The 22,799-nt window shown below is 36.6% G+C and overlaps 1 protein-coding gene across 18 annotated transcripts in view; it reads right to left on the minus strand.

Moving 5' to 3' along the window:
• ANKRD44 (ankyrin repeat domain 44) overlaps nt 1-22,799 on the minus strand; it is a 384,212-nt gene that overhangs the window by 55,934 nt on the left and 305,479 nt on the right. For 6 of the 18 annotated variants that reach the window (XM_056794157.1, XM_056794148.1, XM_056794146.1 and 3 more), the window contains exon 17: nt 6,033-6,059. The exons of the other annotated variants lie outside the window; for them this stretch is intronic. In XM_056794157.1, coding sequence (XP_056650135.1) covers nt 6,033-6,059 — 27 coding nt within the window. The remainder of the gene's footprint in view (nt 1-6,032; nt 6,060-22,799) is intronic. 18 annotated transcript variants of the gene reach the window in all.

Consider the following 22,799-nt stretch of genomic DNA (forward strand, 5'->3'; position numbering starts at 1 on the left):
TTGCTGTTTCCCAGTCTTCTCCAGTCTCAATGCCTTTCCATGGCTTATTCCACACACTTGGGATCATATCACCTCTCACCTGCTCCCAGAATTCTTAGCTTCTTTCTAGGCTTAATTCAAATATCACATATGGCAAGAAGCCTTTTTTGATCCCCAAAGTTGTTAGTGTTCTTTCTGTCAATAAAAAGACAGTCTCTATAAAAAGTTGTTCCAGGGCTCTTGCTTGACATCTATTGCCTTTACAAATGAGTTGAACATAAATTCCACAGTGATGGGATTTTAAAATTGTAAATGAATAGGAATAAAGGTAGTAATCCAAGGCTGGGGTCTGGCAAGGCATGTCCAATAAGTAATAGGATAAGGTGACAAGATATGAATGCAGAGGAAAGTCTAAAGTTGAACTGGTCCATCTGGGGTCAAAGTAAGGAAGGGAGGAGAGTATAGCTAGTGAAGGGGTGATGGCAGGGAAAGAGCTGAGGAATGAAAGGATTGGTCATAGGGAAGACAATGAACAAGGTTACAGGGTGTAAGGTAGATGGAGAGACATAATGATAAAAGACTATACAATAAGATGAAAGAATTTCAGAGTCCACAAATATGGAGATGACAAAAACAAAAATGAAAGTTTGCCCTCAAACAGTTTTCATTCTATCAGGGGAGAAAATCTGCACATAAATAAAGATATGCAAAATAAATTCTTTGTAAATTTTTTGAGGAGAGAGCACCAAAGGTAGAGGAAAATTTGGAAATCTTTGTGAAGAAGTTATCTCAAACAGAATTTTGAAGAAAACAAGGGATTCTAGAAGGCAGAAAGGAGAATGCATTCCAGGTATCAAGTAAAGTTACCACAAAGATATGGGGATGAAATTAAAAAAAAAAGAGCAGTCTAGGGGCAGTTAGGTGGCTCACTGAATCAAATATAAACTCCTCAGGGGGCAGCTAGGTGTCCTAAAGACTGGAAAATCTGGATTCAAATCTGGCCTCAGACACTTTGTAGTTGTACGACCTTAGGCAAGTCACTTCACCCCCATTGCCTAGCCCTTCCTACTCTTCTGCCTTGGAATCAATATTTTAGTAATATTAAAAAAAAAGAATCATTTCAGAAGCCATTGAAAAGGTAAAGAAATGCAAAATAAGTAGAACCAGAAGAACACCTTATATAGTAACAGCAATATTGTTTGATGAATAATGGAATGACCTAGCTATTTTCAGCAATACAGTGATCCAAAATAATCCCAGAGACTTGAGATGAAAAATCTAATCTGTCTCTGGAGAAAGAATTGATGGAGTCTGAATGCAAACCAAAACATACTATATTTCACTTTCTTCTTTTTTTGTTGTTGTTCAAGATCTCTTCCACAATATGATTACTTAGGAAACATGTTTTACATGATTGCACACATAAAATCTGTATCAGATTTCTTACCATCTCAGGGAGGGGAGAGGGACAAAATTTGGAACTCAAAATAATTTTTAAATGATAAAAATGGTTTTTACCTGTAATTATGAAATAACAAAATGTCAAAAAATTAAAAAACAATATTATAAGAAAAAATGATACTTTAAAAATCATTACACATTTTATTGTAAGAGCTTTTTTTGTAAATATGCAACAGTAGCATTTTGTCTACTGACACCTTTAGTAACCATCATGAACACATCTGAGGATCCCCAAAGCATTTACCATGACTGCTAGTGACAGAAGCCTTTAGGTGTTTTCCCAGAAGTTCCTCCAAAGCATCCACACAGAAAAGGGTGATAGATCTCATTGCTCTTGGATCTCAACATTAAATTGAAATTTGGAATAATATAAACAAAAAATTGGATACCCTCCCCTTGAAATTTTTGGTATGGGATTCTAATTTTGCAACCATTGCTGCATACCTCCTGAGTTTTCCAAGATATTTCAAAGGCAGAAAATGCATCTGAATAATTTTCTCTGAACAAAAAATATCCACAATAGTTTTCACATGATCTCTTTCAGAAATAATAGTACTCACCATTTCTTTAAAATAGTTGTTCAGGACTGTGTGCATCTTTTGAACTAATATAATATAAAAATCAGTGTATTTTTATAATAATTCTATTCTATTTGTATTATGTCCATTTTATTAACACTGAATTAAATTCATATGGAATCTCATTATATTTCATTTTAGAAATAGATTTTTAACATTGAAATATTTACTAATACAAGGAGGATAGATATCAGTTTTAATCTTTGGTTTAAATATTAAAGATCAATAATGTTTTAAAGATTTTTTTAGTTAGAACTGAATATTAATAACTCAAGAGCAGGGAGCAAGGAAGGCTATTTTGATAGTGGGATGGCAAGGAAGAGATGCTAGTTTGAAAATGAGCACCTCCCTTGATTATAACAATACAGATGATGAAACAATACTATCTAGAGTACTTTGCAAAGTATTTTTACTGAAACTTAGGACTCTAAACCTTGGTCTTTCAGAAGAAGCCAGGCCCTCAGTCACTGGAGAAGTTAACCCATTCATCTTTGAGCTGAAGCTCTAGGGCCTGATCCAATTGACTCATACCTGAGTGTGTGCAAACATTCCCATTTTGCTTATCTCTATTATTGACCCTAGAACAATGCTTCACCTTAGTATCTAGCCATCCAACAAGTCAACCGGACTATCTGCACTAAAACAGATACTCCTCTTCATCTAGACTTCTGCCCTTGCCATCACTCTCCTATATGTGCTATCTCCTATGAGTCAGGGACTATTTCAGCATCCTCTTCACTTAGTGTGGTACCTATCACAAAACTCTTAACAAGTGATTTTTCTTTCATTCATTGATTATTTCAATTTATTACTTTATCTGATTAGCCATGTAAGGTAGGTTTTACAAATTGCAAAAGTAATCTTCCATTTTAGAGGTAAATGTAAGTTCCTTGAAGGCAAGATATTATTATTATATCATACTATAAGATATAATGTGTTTGTATTACCAGCACTTATTATAGTACTTGGCATATACAAAATGCTTAATGAATACTTGTTGACTTAAGGAAACTGAGACTCAGAGATGTTAAATGGCTTGCTCCTGGTCAGTGTCCAAGGCAAGATTTGAATCCAGGTTTGTCCTGCCATTGAGTCTGGTTCTCTTTCTAATACTTTGTGCTGTCTTTCCCTCTGAACAATAGCACCCTGGAGCTTCATAATTTGTATTCTGCCTGAAGGAGAGGACAAGGAGACAAATCGAACAGTTCAGGATATATCACACACAAAGACTAAGAAACTGTTCTCTGTCATCTTAGTCAAACGTAAATTAACTTAATCAGTTTTCTTTTAAAAAGATTATAAATTAATTAAATAAAAATTTCCAAACTAAAAAAAAAAAGGTGCTTCCTACTGAAATTCATAGAACTTTAAAGTTGGAAGAAAGGGAAATGAGAGATCTTCGTGCCTTCATTTTCCAGCTGAGGAAACTAAGGCCTAGAGAGATTAATTGGCTTCACAATTCCATGATGAATTAATGGCTGAGCTGGGGTTAGAACTCAGGTCTCCTGCTAGTAAAAGTGTTCTTCTAAGTTTATCATATTAACTTCTTCTTTTTAATAAATCAATCAATAAAATTTATTAAGTGCTTACTATGTTCTAAGCACTATGCAAAGAGATGCATACAGAGTCCCTGACTTCAAAGAAGTTAATCTTTTTAAAAAAATTAATTCAATTAAAAAAATTCTTACCCTCTGTCTTAGAATCAATACTATATATCAATTCTAAGGCAGAAGACTGGTAATAGTTTCTGGCATTAAGGCAAATTTTGTCAATTATTTGGCAAATTAAGGCAATCTATGGCAATTGGGATTAAGTGACTTCCTTGAGTCATACAGGTTTAAAGTGTCTGTGGCTAGATTTAAACTGAAGTCCTCCCAATTCCAGGTCTGCCTCTCCATCTACTCCACCTATTGTCTCTAAGGAAGTCAATCTTAAGAACAAGAAAATTACTGTTCAGTCACTGTAAGTCATCTCCAACTCTTTGTGCCTCCATGTGGGGTTTTCTTGGCAGAGATACTGGAATGGTTCCTTCTTTAGTTCATTTTACAGATATAGAAACTGAGGCCAACAGGCTTAAGTGACTTGCTTTGGGTCACAGAACTAGGAAGTGTCTGATGCTAAATTTGAACTTAGGTCTTCCTGATGCAGAGCTCTATCCACTGGGCTATCTAGCTGCCCCAAGAACAAGAAAACACGTGAACAAATAGATATATACATGATACACATGGAGAAGAAGAAAAGTAACTTTAAAAGGGACAAGGGGCTGCTTGCAGAAGGCAGCATTGGAGGTGAGTCTTGAAAGGAGCCAAGGAAAACAAGAGGTAGAGGTGAAGAGTGAGAAAATTCCAGGCAAGGGGAGGGGGGGGGTAGATGGTGCTTGCTAATGGATAACCTAGCAGACTCTCTGCAGTACTGCTTTGAATATACATAAGACACAACTATTGTTGAAGCAGAAGCATCTGAGCCTGAGCTCTACTGAAACAGGCCAGTTTCTCTTCCGAGGCATGTTTATCCAGCATGGGGACTATCAACAGCTAGTTCTTTTGCCATCTGCTGTTGGCTTTTGGTTAGTTGCTCGGTCAGCACCTCCACTGAATGTGGGAAAAGGATAGAGAGGCTTTGAATGCAAAATTAGCCAATTCCACGACTTGCTAATAAACTCTAATGGTAGATTTGAGATAGAGGGACTGAAACTTGTCTAAAAGAAGCTTTTCTGAGGACCCACAGACTGCATTTCTTCACATAGTAGTCCCTATCCCCTCTGAACAAGGGTGCTCTGGGAAGGAAGAATAATTATGTTACTCAAAAGATCAATTCAAGAGCTAATTATACTTTGGAATGCAGTCCTTGTGGTTCCCAGTTACCATATTCACAGCACACGTTTGTTCTTATTTTTAAACATTATAATTATGAGCCTGATATTCTGAAAAGGCGCCATATAAGGCATCAGTGGCCACAAGACACTCATACCTGGACAGGCCTGAAGACGATCATTTAGACAAGATCCCTTTTCATTAAAAAAAAAAAGTGTGAGTTCAGATATATCAATTTGCAGAAGAAATTCAACTGTGAAGAACACTGAGTCCTATTTCCAAAACAGGAGCAAAGCTCTAAGCTTGGCAAAGTTTGAGACTTAGAGTCAAGAAGACAAGTTCAAATTTGGGCTCAGATCTAGTTGTCTGACTCCGGGGAAAAAACATTTTTGCCTCATTGACTAATGATAGCCCCTATTTCCCAGGATTGTTGTGAGGATAAAATGAAGTAAGATTTGTAAAGCATTATGTAGACCATAAAGTGCTAAATCAAGGCTAGCTAGTCATTGTTTATTATTTTTCCCTCACCCTCAGCACAAAGACACAGTTGCCAAGGCTAGGTTCTAGATTTTTTTAAAGCCATAACCTTTTGGCATAGGACTGATACTAAATTTATTCTAAGCCAGAGGGTGCTAAGATAGGCAATTGGGGTTAAGTGACTTGCCCAGGGTCACACAGCTAGGAAGTATCTGAGACCAGATTTGAACCCAAGACCTTCATCTCCAGGCCTGGTGCTCTCCACTGAGCCACCTAAATGCCTCTGGGTTCTAGACTTCTTACATGAGAAAAACATCCCTGGATCATTATCCATTCAAAAACAGAGTATCTGGATTCTGTTAATATTTCATATCAGAGAGCACTCATTTTCACTCCTTATTACCAGATGCAGAGAGTAGCATGCTGAATATGTATATATAGCTCACACATCAGAGGTGTGTGATTTGTATACACAATTTAGGCAGTTATATCTAGTGCAGAAAATGTTTTAAAATTTTAATAGAAGCGTGAATTTAAAAATTTTTTACATCTAGGAAGCAGCAGAAGATTAAATTTTTAAAAAATCAATACATGCATTATCGTAGAGTTTTAAGGCATGCTTTGAGAAACATTATTTGGCTCAAATCCAAACCAAGATAGCATGTCCTAACAGATTCAGCACCCCCCTCCACAACATGCAAGCTTGCTTAATTAATTTACTTACTATATCCAGTGGAATTTTGCTTCCAATCTAATAAAAAATGGCAATTAAAACAATTATGCTCAACACAGAAGACAAGATGCAATCCATTATCCCAATGTAGCATTTACTTTTTAAAGTTTCTCAAAACTATAAACTTATTCCCCAAATACTCAGAATAGGGAAAGTTGATTTAAACAAAACAAAACAAAACAGTGTAACTTCCAAACTGTGTGGAAACTGCTTGAATTTCCCCACAAAACAGCTGCTAAAACAATTTAGCTGTGAGGACAATCATGAATATCTTGCTCCTAGCATTACTCCTGATGATTACTCTGAATTTGTTGTTCATACATGAGCATTTTAGAAGTAAGGAAAGAGATAAAATAATCCGTTATGTGTCTCTTTTAAACTAATCATGTTATTTAATGCATAGATTGGAATTTCACTTATTCTTACAAATTAAAGTACATCTTCTCTCCCACTTTTTATAATATGGGTGTAATATTTTCCATATACATGTTTCATTTGTCAAATTGTATTTTCCATTTTTTAATGAGCAAAAATCCACTTTCTTGTTTTCCCATCCCAACTTTGCCTTCAACCCTACATAAGAGTATAACACAAAATCTATGTTACATACATATATAATTAAGCAAAACAATCCTCTGCATAGCCTAAATAAAAAAAATAATTTTCTTTCCGCACTCTCTTCACTTCTCTATCAGAAGACCAGCAGAATGATTCATCATTAGTCCTCTGGAATTATGGTTGGTCACTATAATGATCAGTTTCCCTAACTCCTTCACAGTTGTTGGTCTTTACAATATTGTTATCATTGGAAATTGTTCTCTAGGTTCCAGTCACTTCACTACCAGTTCATACGTGTCTTTCCTAGTTTCTCTAAAACCATTCCCTTTATTCTTTCTTATAGCAAATAGTATTTTATCACATTTAAATATCATAATTTGTTTAGCCACTCCCTCACTTATAGGTATACTCTCAGATTCTCATTTTGTCACCTCAAAAAGATCTATAAATATTTTTATACCTCCTTAAAGAGTTTGTTTTGTGTAGGATGAATCCTTCCCTTGATCAACCTTCCCTCTAATTTCTCCTTCTTCCTTATCTCTTTTCCCCTCCAATTCTCTCTTAAGTGAAATGTATTTCTGTTCCCAATTCTGAATATGTGTTACAAATAAATCTCTATCACTGCATTATATGAGTAGTGACACATAAGTGAGATTTCCAAATTTAACCTACCTCAGATATGAATAATCCACTGAGATTATTTTTATATAGTAGTTCGTTACTGACAGTAGCTTTTTAAAAAAAATGTGGGGGGAGGATTCCCAAATTTGTGCTCCAAAGAGTTGTTTGAAGGAGGGAAAACAAAACTAGAAATGAAAAATTCAATGCTAATAGCGACTGATTTTAACAAAGAAAATTCTGGAAGTTCTTTAGATCTTCAGAGTAGAAACTATAGTTTATTCAACAATTAAAACCTTCATCTTCCCATCATGTCTCTTAAGAGGAAGGTGAATTATATGACAGTGAGCCCATGTACGATGCTCTTATTTGAGGCCTTCATATGAATTGACCTTTTTTCTCTATAATAGAAACAAGTTTCTCTTGCCAACCTCCCACACAGCAACAGTAGCATTAAGATGGCAATGATCTTGTCTCTCTACAATTGGGTACTTCATATACACTTGTTTCATCTCTTCTTACTTTTATGTATATGTTGTCCAAATCCCTACCACTAGCCCCAACTGTGCTCTTTAGTCACAATTCCATACCTTTAAATTCTTGCTAGACACCTGTCACCCGAATCACCTAAATGACACCTCATATTCAACGTGGCCAAAACAGAGCTCCTCAGTTCCTCTCCCAAGCCTCCCTTTCCTCCTCACTTTATTATTTGTTAATGGGAAAAACATTCTAATGACCCATACTTGAAACCTCAGAATTCCCTTTGTCTCATCTACCTCACCTTGTTAGTTGTCAAAGTCTAGAAATTAAACCTTTATAATTTCTTTCTTATTTCTCCCTTCTTTATATTCACATTGCCACTATTCTAATTCAGGCTGTTGTTATCTCTTTGTTGTCTGTTATAATGGTTTGCTGACTTTCCCCCCTGTTGTTATTCTCCTTTTTCCATACTTCACATTGATACCAAAATACTTTTCTGAAGGCATTAAATACAGATCATTCTTCTGCTCCAATAGTATTTAAGGACCTCATGAGGGTGTCTATAGTCATCCTATTGTTAGCTTAATAAGGAAGATAGAGTTAAGCATATGGGTGTAAAGACAGTCGGCAGAAATCCTTCTAAAGCATCAAGATTTTTCACACATGGATTGTGTCTGCCTAAAGGCAGCAAATAAAATATCCTAGAAGTAGGGCTTCTCAGGTGTTGTTTTGAGTCAGAGCAATCGTACTACTATATCACACCGCACTGGCAAAGAAGTGGGTAAAGAGAAAGAGACAACCAGACAGGACATCACCAAGGGAGAAAAATACATCTGTGAGAGTCTTGAACGACATGGATCCTAGATGACTTTCTCTGCAATAGAGAGCATCCTCAGGAAAATTTGACTTGGTGCTTGGTGTTGGTTGTTATTGTTTATCCTTCATTATTTTTTTTTAAAAATAAACTGTTACCTTCTGTCTTAGAATCAGTACTGGGTATTGGTTCTAAAGCAGCAGAGTGGCAGCAATGGGAGTTAAGTGACTTGCCCAGGGTCACATAGCTAGGAAGTGTCTGAGTTCAGATTTTAACCCAGGACCTCCCATCTCTGGACCTGACTCTCAATCCACTGAGCCACCAAGCTGCCCACTCATCCTTCATTTTTGAAGAGGACCAGTGACAATGAGTGATGTTTTAAACTGTTAGTGAATTGGATTTAAGGGAGGTAGAGTTGCAGTCTCTAGTTTCATTTTCTTCCAAAGTCATCGAAATCCAGTGCTGAGACAAAAATCAGGATAGCTTGGTGATGGTCTGGGATACAGTGGATGGCCTTGGCTTCTTTAATGTCTGAACAGGCCTTAAGCACTTCACAGAACCTACTTCAGCCACCTTCATGGCCACTGGAACAATTGCTCTCATCTGCCCATTCCTCATCTTTGCATGTTTGGAGCAGACACTCTACTCTGCTAACTCACCAATGGGTTGGAAGCCTATTGGTTACTTCAATCTGTTTAAGCCCATCTGCCCAGATGGTTCTACTGGAATGTGGCTAATGTGGAAGCTACAGCTTTTTAGTCATAGATGAGAACTGGATGGCAGGCATGCTTAACTATAAAGTTCATTTAATACGGCAGTGAACAACAGGCAAGGCTGAGATTAAATGCATACAATGCAGCCCTTGATATTTGGCAATAAAAAAAACCCCTTATTTTGGGGTCATTTACTAGTCACTAAACAAGCAGAAACATGGTGTCTCCTCCCCCTTTCCCCCTTTTATGATGATTTTAATGGGAACCTACCTTCTCTGACAAATACTTCTTTTTGGATATAATGTTGATTATTCAAGGTCTATAGCCTAGGGTGGGTCTCCCTGTCTTTAAGCTGCTTCACTTGATATATCCTAAAAAGATGGGGCTCTGATGTAAAGACTTCTCCCAAATGTTTGAACTTAATGTCCATATTTGCCAGTCTGGGGTCATATGGGGACATAGGATAATACCCCTGAATAGATTTTAAAAGCTCCTTAGGGCTAGGCAACTTCCTTTCTCCCACAAGCTACTCTGCAACAACCTGTACCCCCCAACACAGTAAGTTTCAAACTGTGGCCATCCCAGCCACTCACATGGTAGATCTAAACAAGGAAGTAAGATGTCTGGTGTACAAGTCCGTACACTATCTTAAAAAGGAGAAATAGAATAACTGCAACCAAAAAATATACTGCTCTTCCAGAAGAGAAAAGAATCAGGCTAGGGGCAGACAAAAATATCCATTAGCAGGTTTTAATCCCTGCCATAATGATGGCTACTCATAGATTAGTAGAATGTTAGGGTTGAAAAGTACTTTAAAAATAACCTTATTTGAGTCCCATCCAGAATCTCAATTTAACAAATGAGGAAACTGAGGCTCAGAGAAGCAAAGAAGGCAGTGGAGAAAGAGCACTGGATTTGGAATCAGAGAAGCAGAGTTTGAATCTTGGTTCTGCTACTTCCTGCCTGTATGAGTTTGGGCAAATCATTTAATCTCTTTGGGAATGAGTGTTTGTCATCTATATTAGGAAGGGGATGGATAATATGGCCCCTAAGGGCCTTTCCATCACTAAATATATGATGCCATGAAAGTGATTTGCTCAAGGTCACATGGCTAATTATGGTGGGGTCAGGATCAGACTTGCAAAAGTGGGCATGTTTGTGCCTAAGGCAAGTATCATAAACTTTACCTGGGGCAAGCAGCATGAACCATGCCCTTTCCTGAATGGGAAAATAGCAGGCTGGGATGAGGAAGAGATCACCCAATTGTAATTAATTACTGTTGCTAACTAGTTGCTACGTTTTGCCATTGACACACTGCTGAAGGGTAGCAAGTGTTGTCAGCACCCTTTAGACTTAGTGCCAGGGAACACCGCCCATGCTGTCCTGCCTTGGTTAGGGCTCTGTTTAAGTCTTCTGAATTTAAGGTACATATGTTCAGATTAATCACAGTATGAGAACAGCAGCCTCCATGTATGTCCAGGAAATGAATGGCTGCTTCTAATTAATAGCAGCTGTTGTGGTTGGATTCTCTTAGGAAACAGGGCCATAAATTCACTAAATTCGATTTCCTTTGAATTCATCCAGTAACTCTTTTCATTTGTTGATAATACTCTGGGGGAGGGGTTGGGGAAGAAAGAGAGCACCCTATAAAGGAAGCATTTGCAGTCTCAAAGTTTAGCCTGAAGCAACAGGATCTCTCCCACACCTATCCATAAGTATATGAAGGTACTTTTTACCAAAGCCTTTCCTGTAAAAGGCAATCAGTTGTGTTTTTCCCCAAGTAATACATGAATAAAAACTGTGGTTAGATGGAAGAAAAATATGTAAAACTTTGAGCATCCTATGAAAAACAGTGGAACAGCATCAGCTTTTAAAAAAACTGAATTCTGTGAAGGTTCCCCATACTGCCCTTCTCTTCAACTACATAGGAATGCAGAATGTAATCTCTTTAGGATAGACTTGCTAATTCCCAATAACTACAGACTTGTCTGGCATTGCTAGATACAAACTTAGATAAAAGGGATCTTAGAGATCTTCTAAATATAACTTCTCTGTTTTACAGATAAGGAAGCTGAGATCCAGAGAGATGAAATAATTTGTGTGAGGTCACACAGGTGACACACAGTTACATCCAATGCTATTGTACCAATGACCAACTAAATCACTAGGTAAAACCGTCCCTCTGAAGACATCATTAGCTGTTTGGTATTTGCTGACCAAAAAGTCACCTTGCAAAAAGAAAAAGCAGCTTCTTTGTGGGGCCTCTTTTGTTAGACTTGTGATTTTATTAGTTTAGGGAACTGCCAGTAAGGAAATTCCCTTTATCTATTCAGACTGGCAACTGCTTTGCAATTTTAAAGTCCCAGAAATAGCCTAAAATGATGACCTAAAATAGTATAAAGGCACTGAGAAACTTTGTGAAATTCCTTGGGTCACACAGTCAGTGTATATCAAAGGCTGGGCTTGAAACAATGTGGTCTGATACCTCTAATTTTCCTATAATATCCCATTTTGCATTATAGTTATATAATATCATAATATATATAATCAAAGGTTACTTCATTTGACAGATTTATATCGTCATTGAACACCAATAAATAACAGTAACACGTTTATATGGCATCCTCTTAGAGGAGACCACAAAACTTGCCCAGTTATCTACATAATATTTTCACTAGGAATTTTTAAAAATTGAGAAATGATTCCTGCATCTCTAATTTTTAAAATAACATTTTCTAAATAGATTTTTTCATATTACCAAAGTCTAATCAACAGGGTTCCTAGATTTTCTAATAATCAGTAAGAAAAGAGTCTTTCTTTCCCACAGCTTCTGCAAGTTCATAGGATATGACCCTGGAAGGTAATGAATATAGTTTCCAAAGTGGCCTGAAATCCTTGCTCTGATCCCACATCCTGGGGAGCTTGCTTAGTTTTTCTTTTACTTTTCTCACATTTTATTCTAGCCCCATAAACCACAGCACTACTATCTTTCCTTCACTTTATATTTAGATGCTGTTGATATTTCTACAAAAGCAAGTTCCCATAGTTCCTTTGACTTCTCACACGTGTAAGTCATATGTGCCTTAGGCTAACCAGATGCTTTCTGGATTCCTGTCTTGAGAATTTGACCTTGAGACTGAATTGAATTATAGAAAGAGAAAAAAAAAACCATAATGGCTAGGATGTCTCTGGGGCAATTTTTCTGTATCACTGAACACTCTTCTTCCTTGAAAGCTAAGCCTTCGCCCATTTTTCATCTTCTTTGATATTCAGATTCACTACCTTCCTATTTTCCTGAACTAGATTCCTTTTCACCACAAATAATAATAATCCCATTCTACTTCTCTCAGCATGCATTTATAATATCTGTGGCCTTATTTATTTTTTTGGCAAATAAAAAAAAGTTGTCTCTGGCCAGCAAGATTATTTTTGGAGTCTTGTTATGCCAACTGATAACCAGACAGCAGGTTTCTCTGGGAAAATTCTCTCCTCTGCAGTTATTGCATAAATAGTGGTCTGGCTACATTCCCAGTAGACTTCTTCACTGTTGTTTCTAGGCTCTGTGAGAGATGGCACCATTGAAAAGTAAAGCTGAGCCACTGAGATTGACATTCATGTCCTACAAAATTTACAAATCCAGTTAAGAAGAGGTGAAAGTCTTGGATTTAACATCAGATGATTTAATTATGAATTCTAGGGGGCAGCTGTGTGGCTCAATGGATTTAGAGCCAGGTCTACAGATAGGAAGTCCTGGGTTCAAATTTAGCCTCAGGTACTTTATAGCTGTGTGAGACTGGGCAAGTGACTTAACCCCCATTGCCTAGCCCTTACCACTCTCCTGCCTTAGAACCAATACACAGTATTGATTCTAAGATGGGAGGTAAGGGTTTAAAAAAAATGAATTCTGACCTTGCTATGTACATACCTGTGTGAACTTGGGAAAGCATATTTCTCTCATTGAATTTTTGTATCTCCTAGAAAATGACAAGTGGTCTAAATGATATCCAATATTCCCTCTGGCTCTTGATCTGAGCATCTGTTGTTTTTTTTTTCTTGTTTAAAATACTCATGACTTGATGAAAAACTTGTTTCAAAGTCAGGGATAGGCCTGGAATGTAGAGGACCTGGGTTCAAATTTGATTTCATATACTTCCTAGTTGTGTGACTCTGGGCAAGTCACTTAATTCCATTTGCCTACCCTTGCTATTATTCTGCCTTAGAACAAAGACTAAAACAGAAGGTAAAGGTTTATACATTTAAAAATAAATAAATAAAAGCCATCCACTCCAACCAAATTCTGAAGATTCAGTTACTCCAGCATGGATTAATTAGAATGTTGACACAATGACCTGTTGTCTATAAATGCTTTTTGAATAATATTGATAATATTATTTGGTAACTTGTTAATATTCTTAACTGCTGACATGTACATGGGTTTTAAAGTTAAGCAAATCACTAACTATAAATTATCTTATTTGCTTCTTATATAAAGCCTGTAAGGTAAACACTATAAGTATCACCATTTTTGAAGTGAAGAAACGTTTTATGAATGGTCACACTGCTAGGAAATGTCTGGGCAAGGATTCAAACTCAAGCTTTTCCTGACTCCAAGTCCAGCATCCTTACTCTATCTACCATGGCTGCCTCTCTTGTTGTCACCTTTGAAAGACAGAACACTCCATCCAGAGAAGAATCCCAGTCAGAGCTGGGATGAGTATTTGGCCATCACTTTATCTCACTAGAATCACCGGGAAACCAACACTATCTTTATTTTGCCAATTGAAAGGAAAACAGACACAAGCTTTAATCCTTTTCAACCTTTTGAAATGTATTACCTGCACTAGAGACAGGAAATTAGAGCAGCCAGGGTCTATGCCAATATGGCAGTAGGATACATTGCCAAATGGTAGCCTAATTGTGAGATTGGTTCAAAATCTCCTTATAGAAATATTCAAGTAAAGCATCTATATGCTGGAATGTAGACCCAAGACCAAAGAATTACAATACTGTAATCTTTTCTGACAAAATCACTAACAATAATTCCTATCAGTAAATAGCACCTTAGGTTTTGAAAAGTACAATAAGGACATTAGTTCATTGAAAGCTCACACCAGTTCTGGGGGACAGATAGTGCACATGCTATTTATATTCATTTTAAATGAAAGAAAATCAGAGCCAAATATGGTGAAAGAGAACTTAAACTCTCTTTGTCTATTTTAAGTTAATCAATCAAGAATGTAGAGTCCTCCATCTTTCACACTTAGTCATTAACACTTAGTAAGAATCTTTTACTAGAAAAGGCAGTTCATACCCTAAAAGACCACAAGCACTGCACCCTCCTGGACAGTGCTAGGTAAATTGGGAGACTGTGAATGATTCTTGTGATGTGACAAGGAGAGCTGATGGGTGGAGAAAACTGCCTATAAGCACAAGCCTCTGGGACCCTGGAGGTTTATGGGCTCATTCTTGTTCGAGGCTCAGTCTTTTGATGGCTCAGTCTTCTGGCTGCACATTTTAATTTAGGTATTCAATTCTGCTTTGGATTCGGTGTTGGTGGTGAGGAATTCAGCCTCAGTGACTCACTTGGGTTGAAGAGACTTTCGCAGAATTCTACCTGGAGATTGGAACCTGGGGGCTGAGACTCTCCTGCTCTTCTGGCAGGAGGTTGGAACTTTATCGGGGGAGTGAGCTAGATTTCTTCAGAGCAGACTTAGAGTGATAGGCTTGAAAATTCCTTATTTCCACATTTCCCTCTCTTACTATGAATATTTTGCTGTAGTAAAGTTACTAAAGCTACTAACAATCTCATGACTTGAGTTAATTTTTATAAACAGTGACCACAACTTTAAAACATTCTTATATTAGTCAAACCTATTTAAATTATTACAGTAGCTTGCCCAAAGTGAGACGGTTAGCAAGTGGCAGAGGTGGAGACTGGAACTCAGATTCCCTGACTCAAAGCCAACATCCTTTTCACTACCTCACAGTCAACTCCTATAATTGCTCATGAAAAAGATACAGTTCGTCATTATATCACCATTGCTGATCACATGGAAAATTTGTGGGCAGGATAAGAAATAAAAGAGAAAGCAAGCTTCTATTGTTTACTAACAAGAAAGGCAGTGATCTGAGGTTACATATAACTCCTTTTTGATCTATTAAGACATTTCAGGGGAGGCTAGGATGTTTAAGGTCTTCCTGTTCCATGACTCTTGAGAAAATGTCCTAAACAGTTTCCAAGTTTTAATCTTCTTACTCATATTATATACACATGTGTTTGGCCAGGGACCAGAAGGAAAGATTTTCAACACTTAATTAGCTGTCTTATAGGAAATTAGGCAAGATTCCACATCTACAGAAGATGTGTGTACTGTTGGGAGTTATTAATGGCCAGAACTAAGAAGCATTAATTTGTTCTAGTAATTATGCCAGGGTAGTGTACAACTCTACTAAAGCAACATGGGATATGAAGCATGGGGATAAGCAGTTGCACAGATTAGCTGATAAAAGGGAAGAAGGTGAAAACTAGAATCAGATGGCTTAAATTTGTCCATCAGTCATGCTCCAAATGTAATATGTTCTATCCTATAACTTAAATTAAATCAAAGCAAATTGTCAAAATACCAGTTTTTTTCTCTCATAAATTTGTCATAGGTGATTTAAAAAAAAGCCATCATCCAAAATAATAATATCATGCTAACATAGAGTTTTTATAATTAAAGAGACTTTAGAAAGCATAGAGAAGAGGAAAGAGTGCTGAATTTGGAGTCACAGAGTCTTAGACTGAATCCTGGCTCTATCATTCAAACCTTGAGCCATTTCAATTGTCTGGGTCTCAATGCCTTCAAATGTAAATCTAGGTGATTGGAACAAATGACCTCTAAGATCCCTTCCAGTCTCAAATCTATGATTCTATGATCTAGATGGATGTCTTTGTTTTAGAAATGGGCAAATGAAGAGTCAGAGACAAAAAGTGGTAGGCTTATAAGTGAAAGAACAGGAAATGAAACCCAGGTCAGTCTCAGGTTTCTCAATCCAATGCTCTTTTTTACTACTTTTTGCACTAGATGCACATTTTTCTGACTTCCTTATATAATTTGAAATTGTTTTGATATATATGTATATATACATACTTCTATATACACAAATGTATGCATACATACATATATTAAGAATATACATATATGTGTAAGTATACATACACATATATCCTTAATATGCATTCACACATAAAGTCATTATTTAAATACTTACACAGTTATTTATCTTGGGAGACAAAATTACAAGTGCATATAGATTGATCATATCCAGGTTTCACCCAATATAGAACCATTTTATAGCAGGATTTCACCTCAAAGACTAAGGGGGAAGGAATTAATTGTAAAATAGCTTCTCATATGTTTTTGATAACTAATCTTTAACAGAAAGTGAGTAAAAGGCATCTAAGTGCTTAGTATGTATAGAAGATTGGAATTGGATCTATAATTTCATTGGTGTAAGGTGTCACAGGGAGGAAGTTTTTCTACCAAAAAGCTGAAAGCTACAATGGCTTAGTTGAGACCTCCTCATGGCAAGGAGCTTACCTCCTAATAAACAGAGACAACACATAAGGGGATGGTGAAGGTGTTTTGGTGTGATGCATCAGGGAGATCATTTATGAGGCCACAGGGGAGTCAATTAATATGCCCCAAAGCAATAGTAATATTGATTTGATTATGGTTTCCAGAGCCAAAGATGTAAAGTGAACACAGGGGCAGTGAGTGAGGGGGCAGGGCAGGCATCTGATGGTGATGGGCAGGATGGCAAGAAGATGGACAAAATAGATAGATGCAACATTAAGCAAGGTTCAGGGCCACTTCCATATGATGGACTATTTTAATTTACCCTCACTTACTAAAAAATCAGGACGGTTCAGTTTCAGCATAGGAGAGTTCAAACTGAGTAGATCAAGTTCCTCAGGGTATGGTATCTGGAGGGTAGTCATCAGAGATTGCGGGGAAGTACAGGAGGCAGTAAGATAATGTGGGGAAAATGCTGGATGAGTGTTACACTATTAGATAGGATGAAAGAAAAGGAAAGGCATCAGATAAGAAATAACATATTAGATATGGAAGATATGTTTATAGATAAGGCTCAAACCAATATTTATAGGAATTTGAGACCCTGTAGTAGAGGAAGAGTGCATAATACTCAGATCATCATATGCATTTGGATGGAACATTTGTAGAACTTGTCAATCAACATTTCTATCTGGGACCAACAATACAGAGAGATCAGGCTTGCAGTTGAAAAAAGAGGGTGAGAATAGACTAGGCTGTCTTCAGGATATTGCAAAACTGCTTTTAATAATCCAAACAAAGAATGACCCATTTTTTCAATATGAACATTGTGCTAGTGTTGCTCTATGCCACTGAAACATGGCATACAACAGCCTCTGAAGAATTAAACTTGAATATGGGTGGCAATAGAGAGGTGCATGCCAGGACTGAGGAAGTCACAGCTTATAAACAATAAGGAACTTCTAAGAACAAGAGTGAAAGTTATCAAGAAACCATATGAAGAGAAGATGAGCTGTTCACATGGTGAGGGGAAGGGATGAGGTATGTGCTCTAAGAGCACTTCACCAGTACAGGCACACTGTGAAGATATTACAAGTTCAGTTCCAGATCACTACAATGAAGTGAATATCACAATAGAAGAAGCAACAGGAATTTTTTAGTTTTCCAGGGCATATAAAAGTTATGTTTACATTACACTGTAGTCTATTAAGTATGTCAAAAATATACATACTTTAATTAAAAAATAATTTATGGCTAAAAAATGCTAACCATCATGTGAGCCTTCAGCAAGTCACAATCTTTTTGCTGGTGGAGGCTATTGTTGTCTGATCAGGATAGCTAATGGTAGCTAAAGGTTGGGGGATCTGTGGCAATTTCTTACAATAAGACAACAGTGAAGTTTGCCACATTGATCAAATTTTTCTTTTGTGAAAGATTTCTCTATAGAATGTGATGTTGTTTGATAGTATTTTATACACAAAAGAACTTCTTTAAAATTGGGGTCAATCCTCTCAAACCTTACTGCTGTTTTATCAAAGAAGTTTATGTAATAATTTTCAATATGGCTGTATCTCATGGAAGAGAGAGGCTAAGGGAGAGAGACAGGGTAATGGTCAATCAGTGGAGCAGTCAGAACACACATAATACTTGTTGATTAAATTCACTGTTTTATTTGAGTGGCATTTATGGTGCCCTAAGACAATTATAATAGTAACATCAAAGATCATTGATCACTGATCACCATAATAAATATAATGAAAAATTTTGATATATTTTAAGAATTACCAAATGTGACATGGAAGTACAATAAGAACACCTGGTACTGGGCAAATGGCACCAGTAGATTTGCTCAATTCAGGGTTGCTGTGAACCTTATTTTTAAAAATGAGAGGTACAATTAAATGAGCTATAGCTGTACTCTCTCCCTGTCAAGATAAAGCAAGGAAGACCTCTTATATATTACATGGACCCCTGTGGCAAACTTCATGGAAGGATGTGAACAAGAGTCACAGAGAATAGGCAGGCATCGGTGAAAAGTGATTTGCATCATCTGAGGTAATACCCAACTGATGAGATCACATATACGGAGACAATCATAGAATCCTAGAATTTTTCAACAACAAGCATTAGAAAGTCATTTAATCTAATGCCTCAATTTGAGAAATGAGGATATCATCTTAGCAGGGAAGTGACTTGTTAAATCCTATACTGCTTGGTTAAGCTGTATTTCTAAACGAACATAAAATATATAAATCCACTGAAATCCCATGCCCCATTGGTAAAATATGGAAGCTGCTCTTGACCTACATAAAAATGCTTCTAAAATGTGTGAAATAACTCAGACAGGCCAAGCTAAATGTCAAGGTCAATTCTAAACAAAGGAAAAGAGTATCAAGTTCTAGCTGAGCTCTCTGGCAGATGTTAAGGCAAAAATTAATTCCTAAAAAGAGATCAAGAACCTGCTCATCTTCATGTGAACTACAAATGTAGTTGGTTAATGCAGCTTTAAAAAATAGCAGAGGCATATTACTCAAAACACAAATAAGAGAAAGCTCAATTGGTGGAATCATTCCCATCAGAACAACACTGTGGCCTTCTATAGTACACAAGTACTCAACACTTCCAGTGTTCATATAACTTACAGCTAGAAAAAAGAGGCATTCACCTAAGATTCAAAACAAATGCCAATGGGATGCAATTTAACAATATAAGGGTTTAATAAGCACCTCTTTTTGGTAGCTTATTATGTTAAAAAGGGAAAGAAAAGGGGAGGGGGAGATATTATCTTTGATCTCCAAAAAGGTATAATCTAGAAGGAAAGGTGATAAATCTAAGTGAATAACTATAATAATAATAATAATAATAATACCATTATAACATTGAATAAGAGAGATCAAACAAAGAAGAGAGATTTATGAAGCAGTTATGACTTCTAGTTTGGGGAATCAAGTAGTGCTTTATGAACAATAAGGCAGCTAAAGTGATCCTAAGAAGACAAAAAGGATTGATTACCTTGATACTCAGGGAACATAAACTTTAATGAGGGAATATAAGATATATACAAATTATTCTGATTCAAAGAAAAGTATAATAAATACCAAGGGCAGGTCTAAAATGCTATCAGAAGGATGAGGAGGAGTGAGACAACACACAGCTTGTGGGGTTGGAGTGGCTGTGAGGACAGGAACATCAGATGCTGAAAAGTCCTCTCATCTCTCATTCAACAACTGAAGATGTTCTGATGCAAACCAATATACATCCCAGTGCTAAATCAAAAATTAGATCTAAATTTTACTTTTACCAGGTAAATAGTTCAGTCTATGTTGGCTGCTCTATATTTGAAGATACCTCTTGACTTAATTAACACAGTTTCCTAATGAATCTAAATGAGAGCAACACTAGCCAATCATTTCTGAAGTTTGAAGACAAACCACATTTGAATTTTTATAGTGTACATTCCTTTATATGGTTTAGTATTTTAGTATTCAATATTTCCCCAAAATAAAATAGCTACATGTACAGAACATCCAACTAATGCTATTAGAACCCTTAAGATAGTCCCAAACTAACCATTATCATAAATACTTATTGAACAATATATATCCCTGGTACAGTTTTAGGTGTTAGAAGGATAGGCAGAGAAGGGGGTGAGGCTGAGGGAGTTCAGGGCTTGTTTTTATGGTGACTTCTCGTCTAGCACTGCCCAGGGGTAAGTGTCTGTGGGACTGACTTCTCACCTTCTGATGGTTAAGTTCTCATCAAAAAAGATTCACAGCTAACGTTGTGAATTTTCCAAGTACCTTGCTAGCTTCTCACCTAGTACCAAGTAGGGTGTTCAATCTTTTGTTGATTCAATTTAAAAGTAGACAAAGAAAAGTTATTCCTGTCTTCAGTCTAGTGAGGTACTAAGTAGGGGTACTTAAGTTAGTGTTAACTCTAAGATAGACAATAAAGTAAAGAATTCTCTTTCACAAGGCAATGCTAGTCTTCATTGGCCCAAGGCAAAACAAATGGACCATTGCCTTTGGCATCCTTTAATTTCTCTCTTAGAACTGTCTATTTCTCATTTGGCCATTGGTCATTACATATTAAGTTCCTTAAGGACAGGTACTATCTTTTGTTTCTTTTTGTATTCCTAGTACTGATGCTTTGCACATAGTAGATTTGGCAGAGCCAGCTAGGTTTTTTCAGTCTATGTTGCCAAAAACTGGGGAAAAAGAAGGCAGTTGGAGGTGTCAGAGAAGTTTCAGAGATATTGGGCCTACATACATTTCAAAAGCCTGTGTGATTGTGGAAAACATCCATTTTGAGAGCAGTGTTGAGAGCAACTAATCTGCCTAGCAACACCACAGCCAAAAGAAACCACTCCTTCTGAAGGGAGGAGGCAACTCTTAAAGGGCCAGACTTAAAAAAACATTTTTTTTCTGTTGCAAAAGGCTTTTCAAGATACAAGACGACAAAGAAACTATTACTTGCCATGGGTTATCTAGCCTTGATTAGACATTTCTTTTATATGTTTTACAACTTATTTTTGGTCAAGATTCCAGATTATATTTATTTTCTGCTTAACATCTATGAAAACTTTCACTGGCTGAAGATAAGTGTAGATCGCTTAATTTTATACATTCTCAAATATGCTGGAGCATTATTCTTCTTAATCCTATGCCATAAAAAAGGTGTGCATCTGATTAAAGGGAAAAAATAAAAAGACAATGAAATGGCTGTGATGATTTTAGCCATGAAGGAGATCACACAACTAAAGCAAATGATTAAACAACTAACTGAGGAGAAACAAAGTGGCAAATATATTAACACACAACAAGACATACCTAAAAATAACAATGTAGCTGAGCAAGAAAAGACAGATGGGGCTGAAGCGGAATACCAATATTGCCACTAAGAGATCAAATAAGCCTACAACCAGAGAGCGGCATAATTCATATTAAAACACATAAGCCATTTACAGCAGCAGACTTTGAAAGTCTGAAAAAATGGAAGCCTTCCTGGTTTTCAGAGCTTGTGAGATGTTTGAAAGAATTTAAAAGAGCAATTAGGCTTTATGATGCAAATTTCCAGGACACTGAAATTCTTCTCTCAATTATTTTCAAAAGGGAAAAACCACAATTCATTGATGAAACTAGAAACAATCCAAATTTAACATCATGGCCAGAGGAAGGAACAGACTTAGTTATCTAATAATGCAAATCTGCATTATCTAAAAAAGTCCAGAGAAGATCTTTTAGAGGCAATGAAAAGTTTTTCAAAAAGACCAGATACTTAGAGACAATTTGAGTAATTAAAACAGGAAAGTGGGGAACATCCATCAAAGTTCCTCGATAGAGTGATTGAAGTAGCAGAGAATGTGCTTGGATTTGAAAATTTAACTGAACAAAATCTCCAAAACATAAGGAGACAATTTGTGAAAGACAGTAACACACCTTTTAGATCATATTTTAAATTTCAATGCCCAGACTGGGAAATACTAAGTCTGGAAGATTTAAGAAAAACTACAACTTACATATTCACAGGTCATAAAGAAATCCTAGAGGAAAAGATGAAATAATAAAAGAGCTTAAAACCAAGCTCAAGGAGGCAAATAGAACAATTAAACATAAAGAAATTGAAGAAATAAAAAATCTAGCCACTCTCTAATCATACAAACCCACAAGAAATTATACACAAAACAATCAAAGGAGAAATGTACCCAAATGTTTCCTATGTGGAAAATTGGATCACATGGCTCGAGACTGTTATTTAAAGGCACAATTAGTCCAAGCTAACAACAAACAGATTAATAAATGATTAATAGCATTCTACCCTGACCCCTTATTCCCCAATTAGTACCCCAAGCTCTAGGCCTTTTTGAACTTTTTTCCTCCTCCCTCAAAGAAACCATAGCTATTCCATTTCTCAGTTTCTCAAGGCCTTCCTAGGTTTTAGTTACAGCTCCATTTCTAACCATCTTTGGTTAAGAAATTTCACCTCACTGGACCATATTCTCTCATTTATATAA

The sequence above is a fragment of the Monodelphis domestica genome, chromosome 4 (assembly GCF_027887165.1).
Source record: "Monodelphis domestica isolate mMonDom1 chromosome 4, mMonDom1.pri, whole genome shotgun sequence".
Lineage (NCBI taxonomy): Eukaryota > Metazoa > Chordata > Mammalia > Didelphimorphia > Didelphidae > Monodelphis > Monodelphis domestica.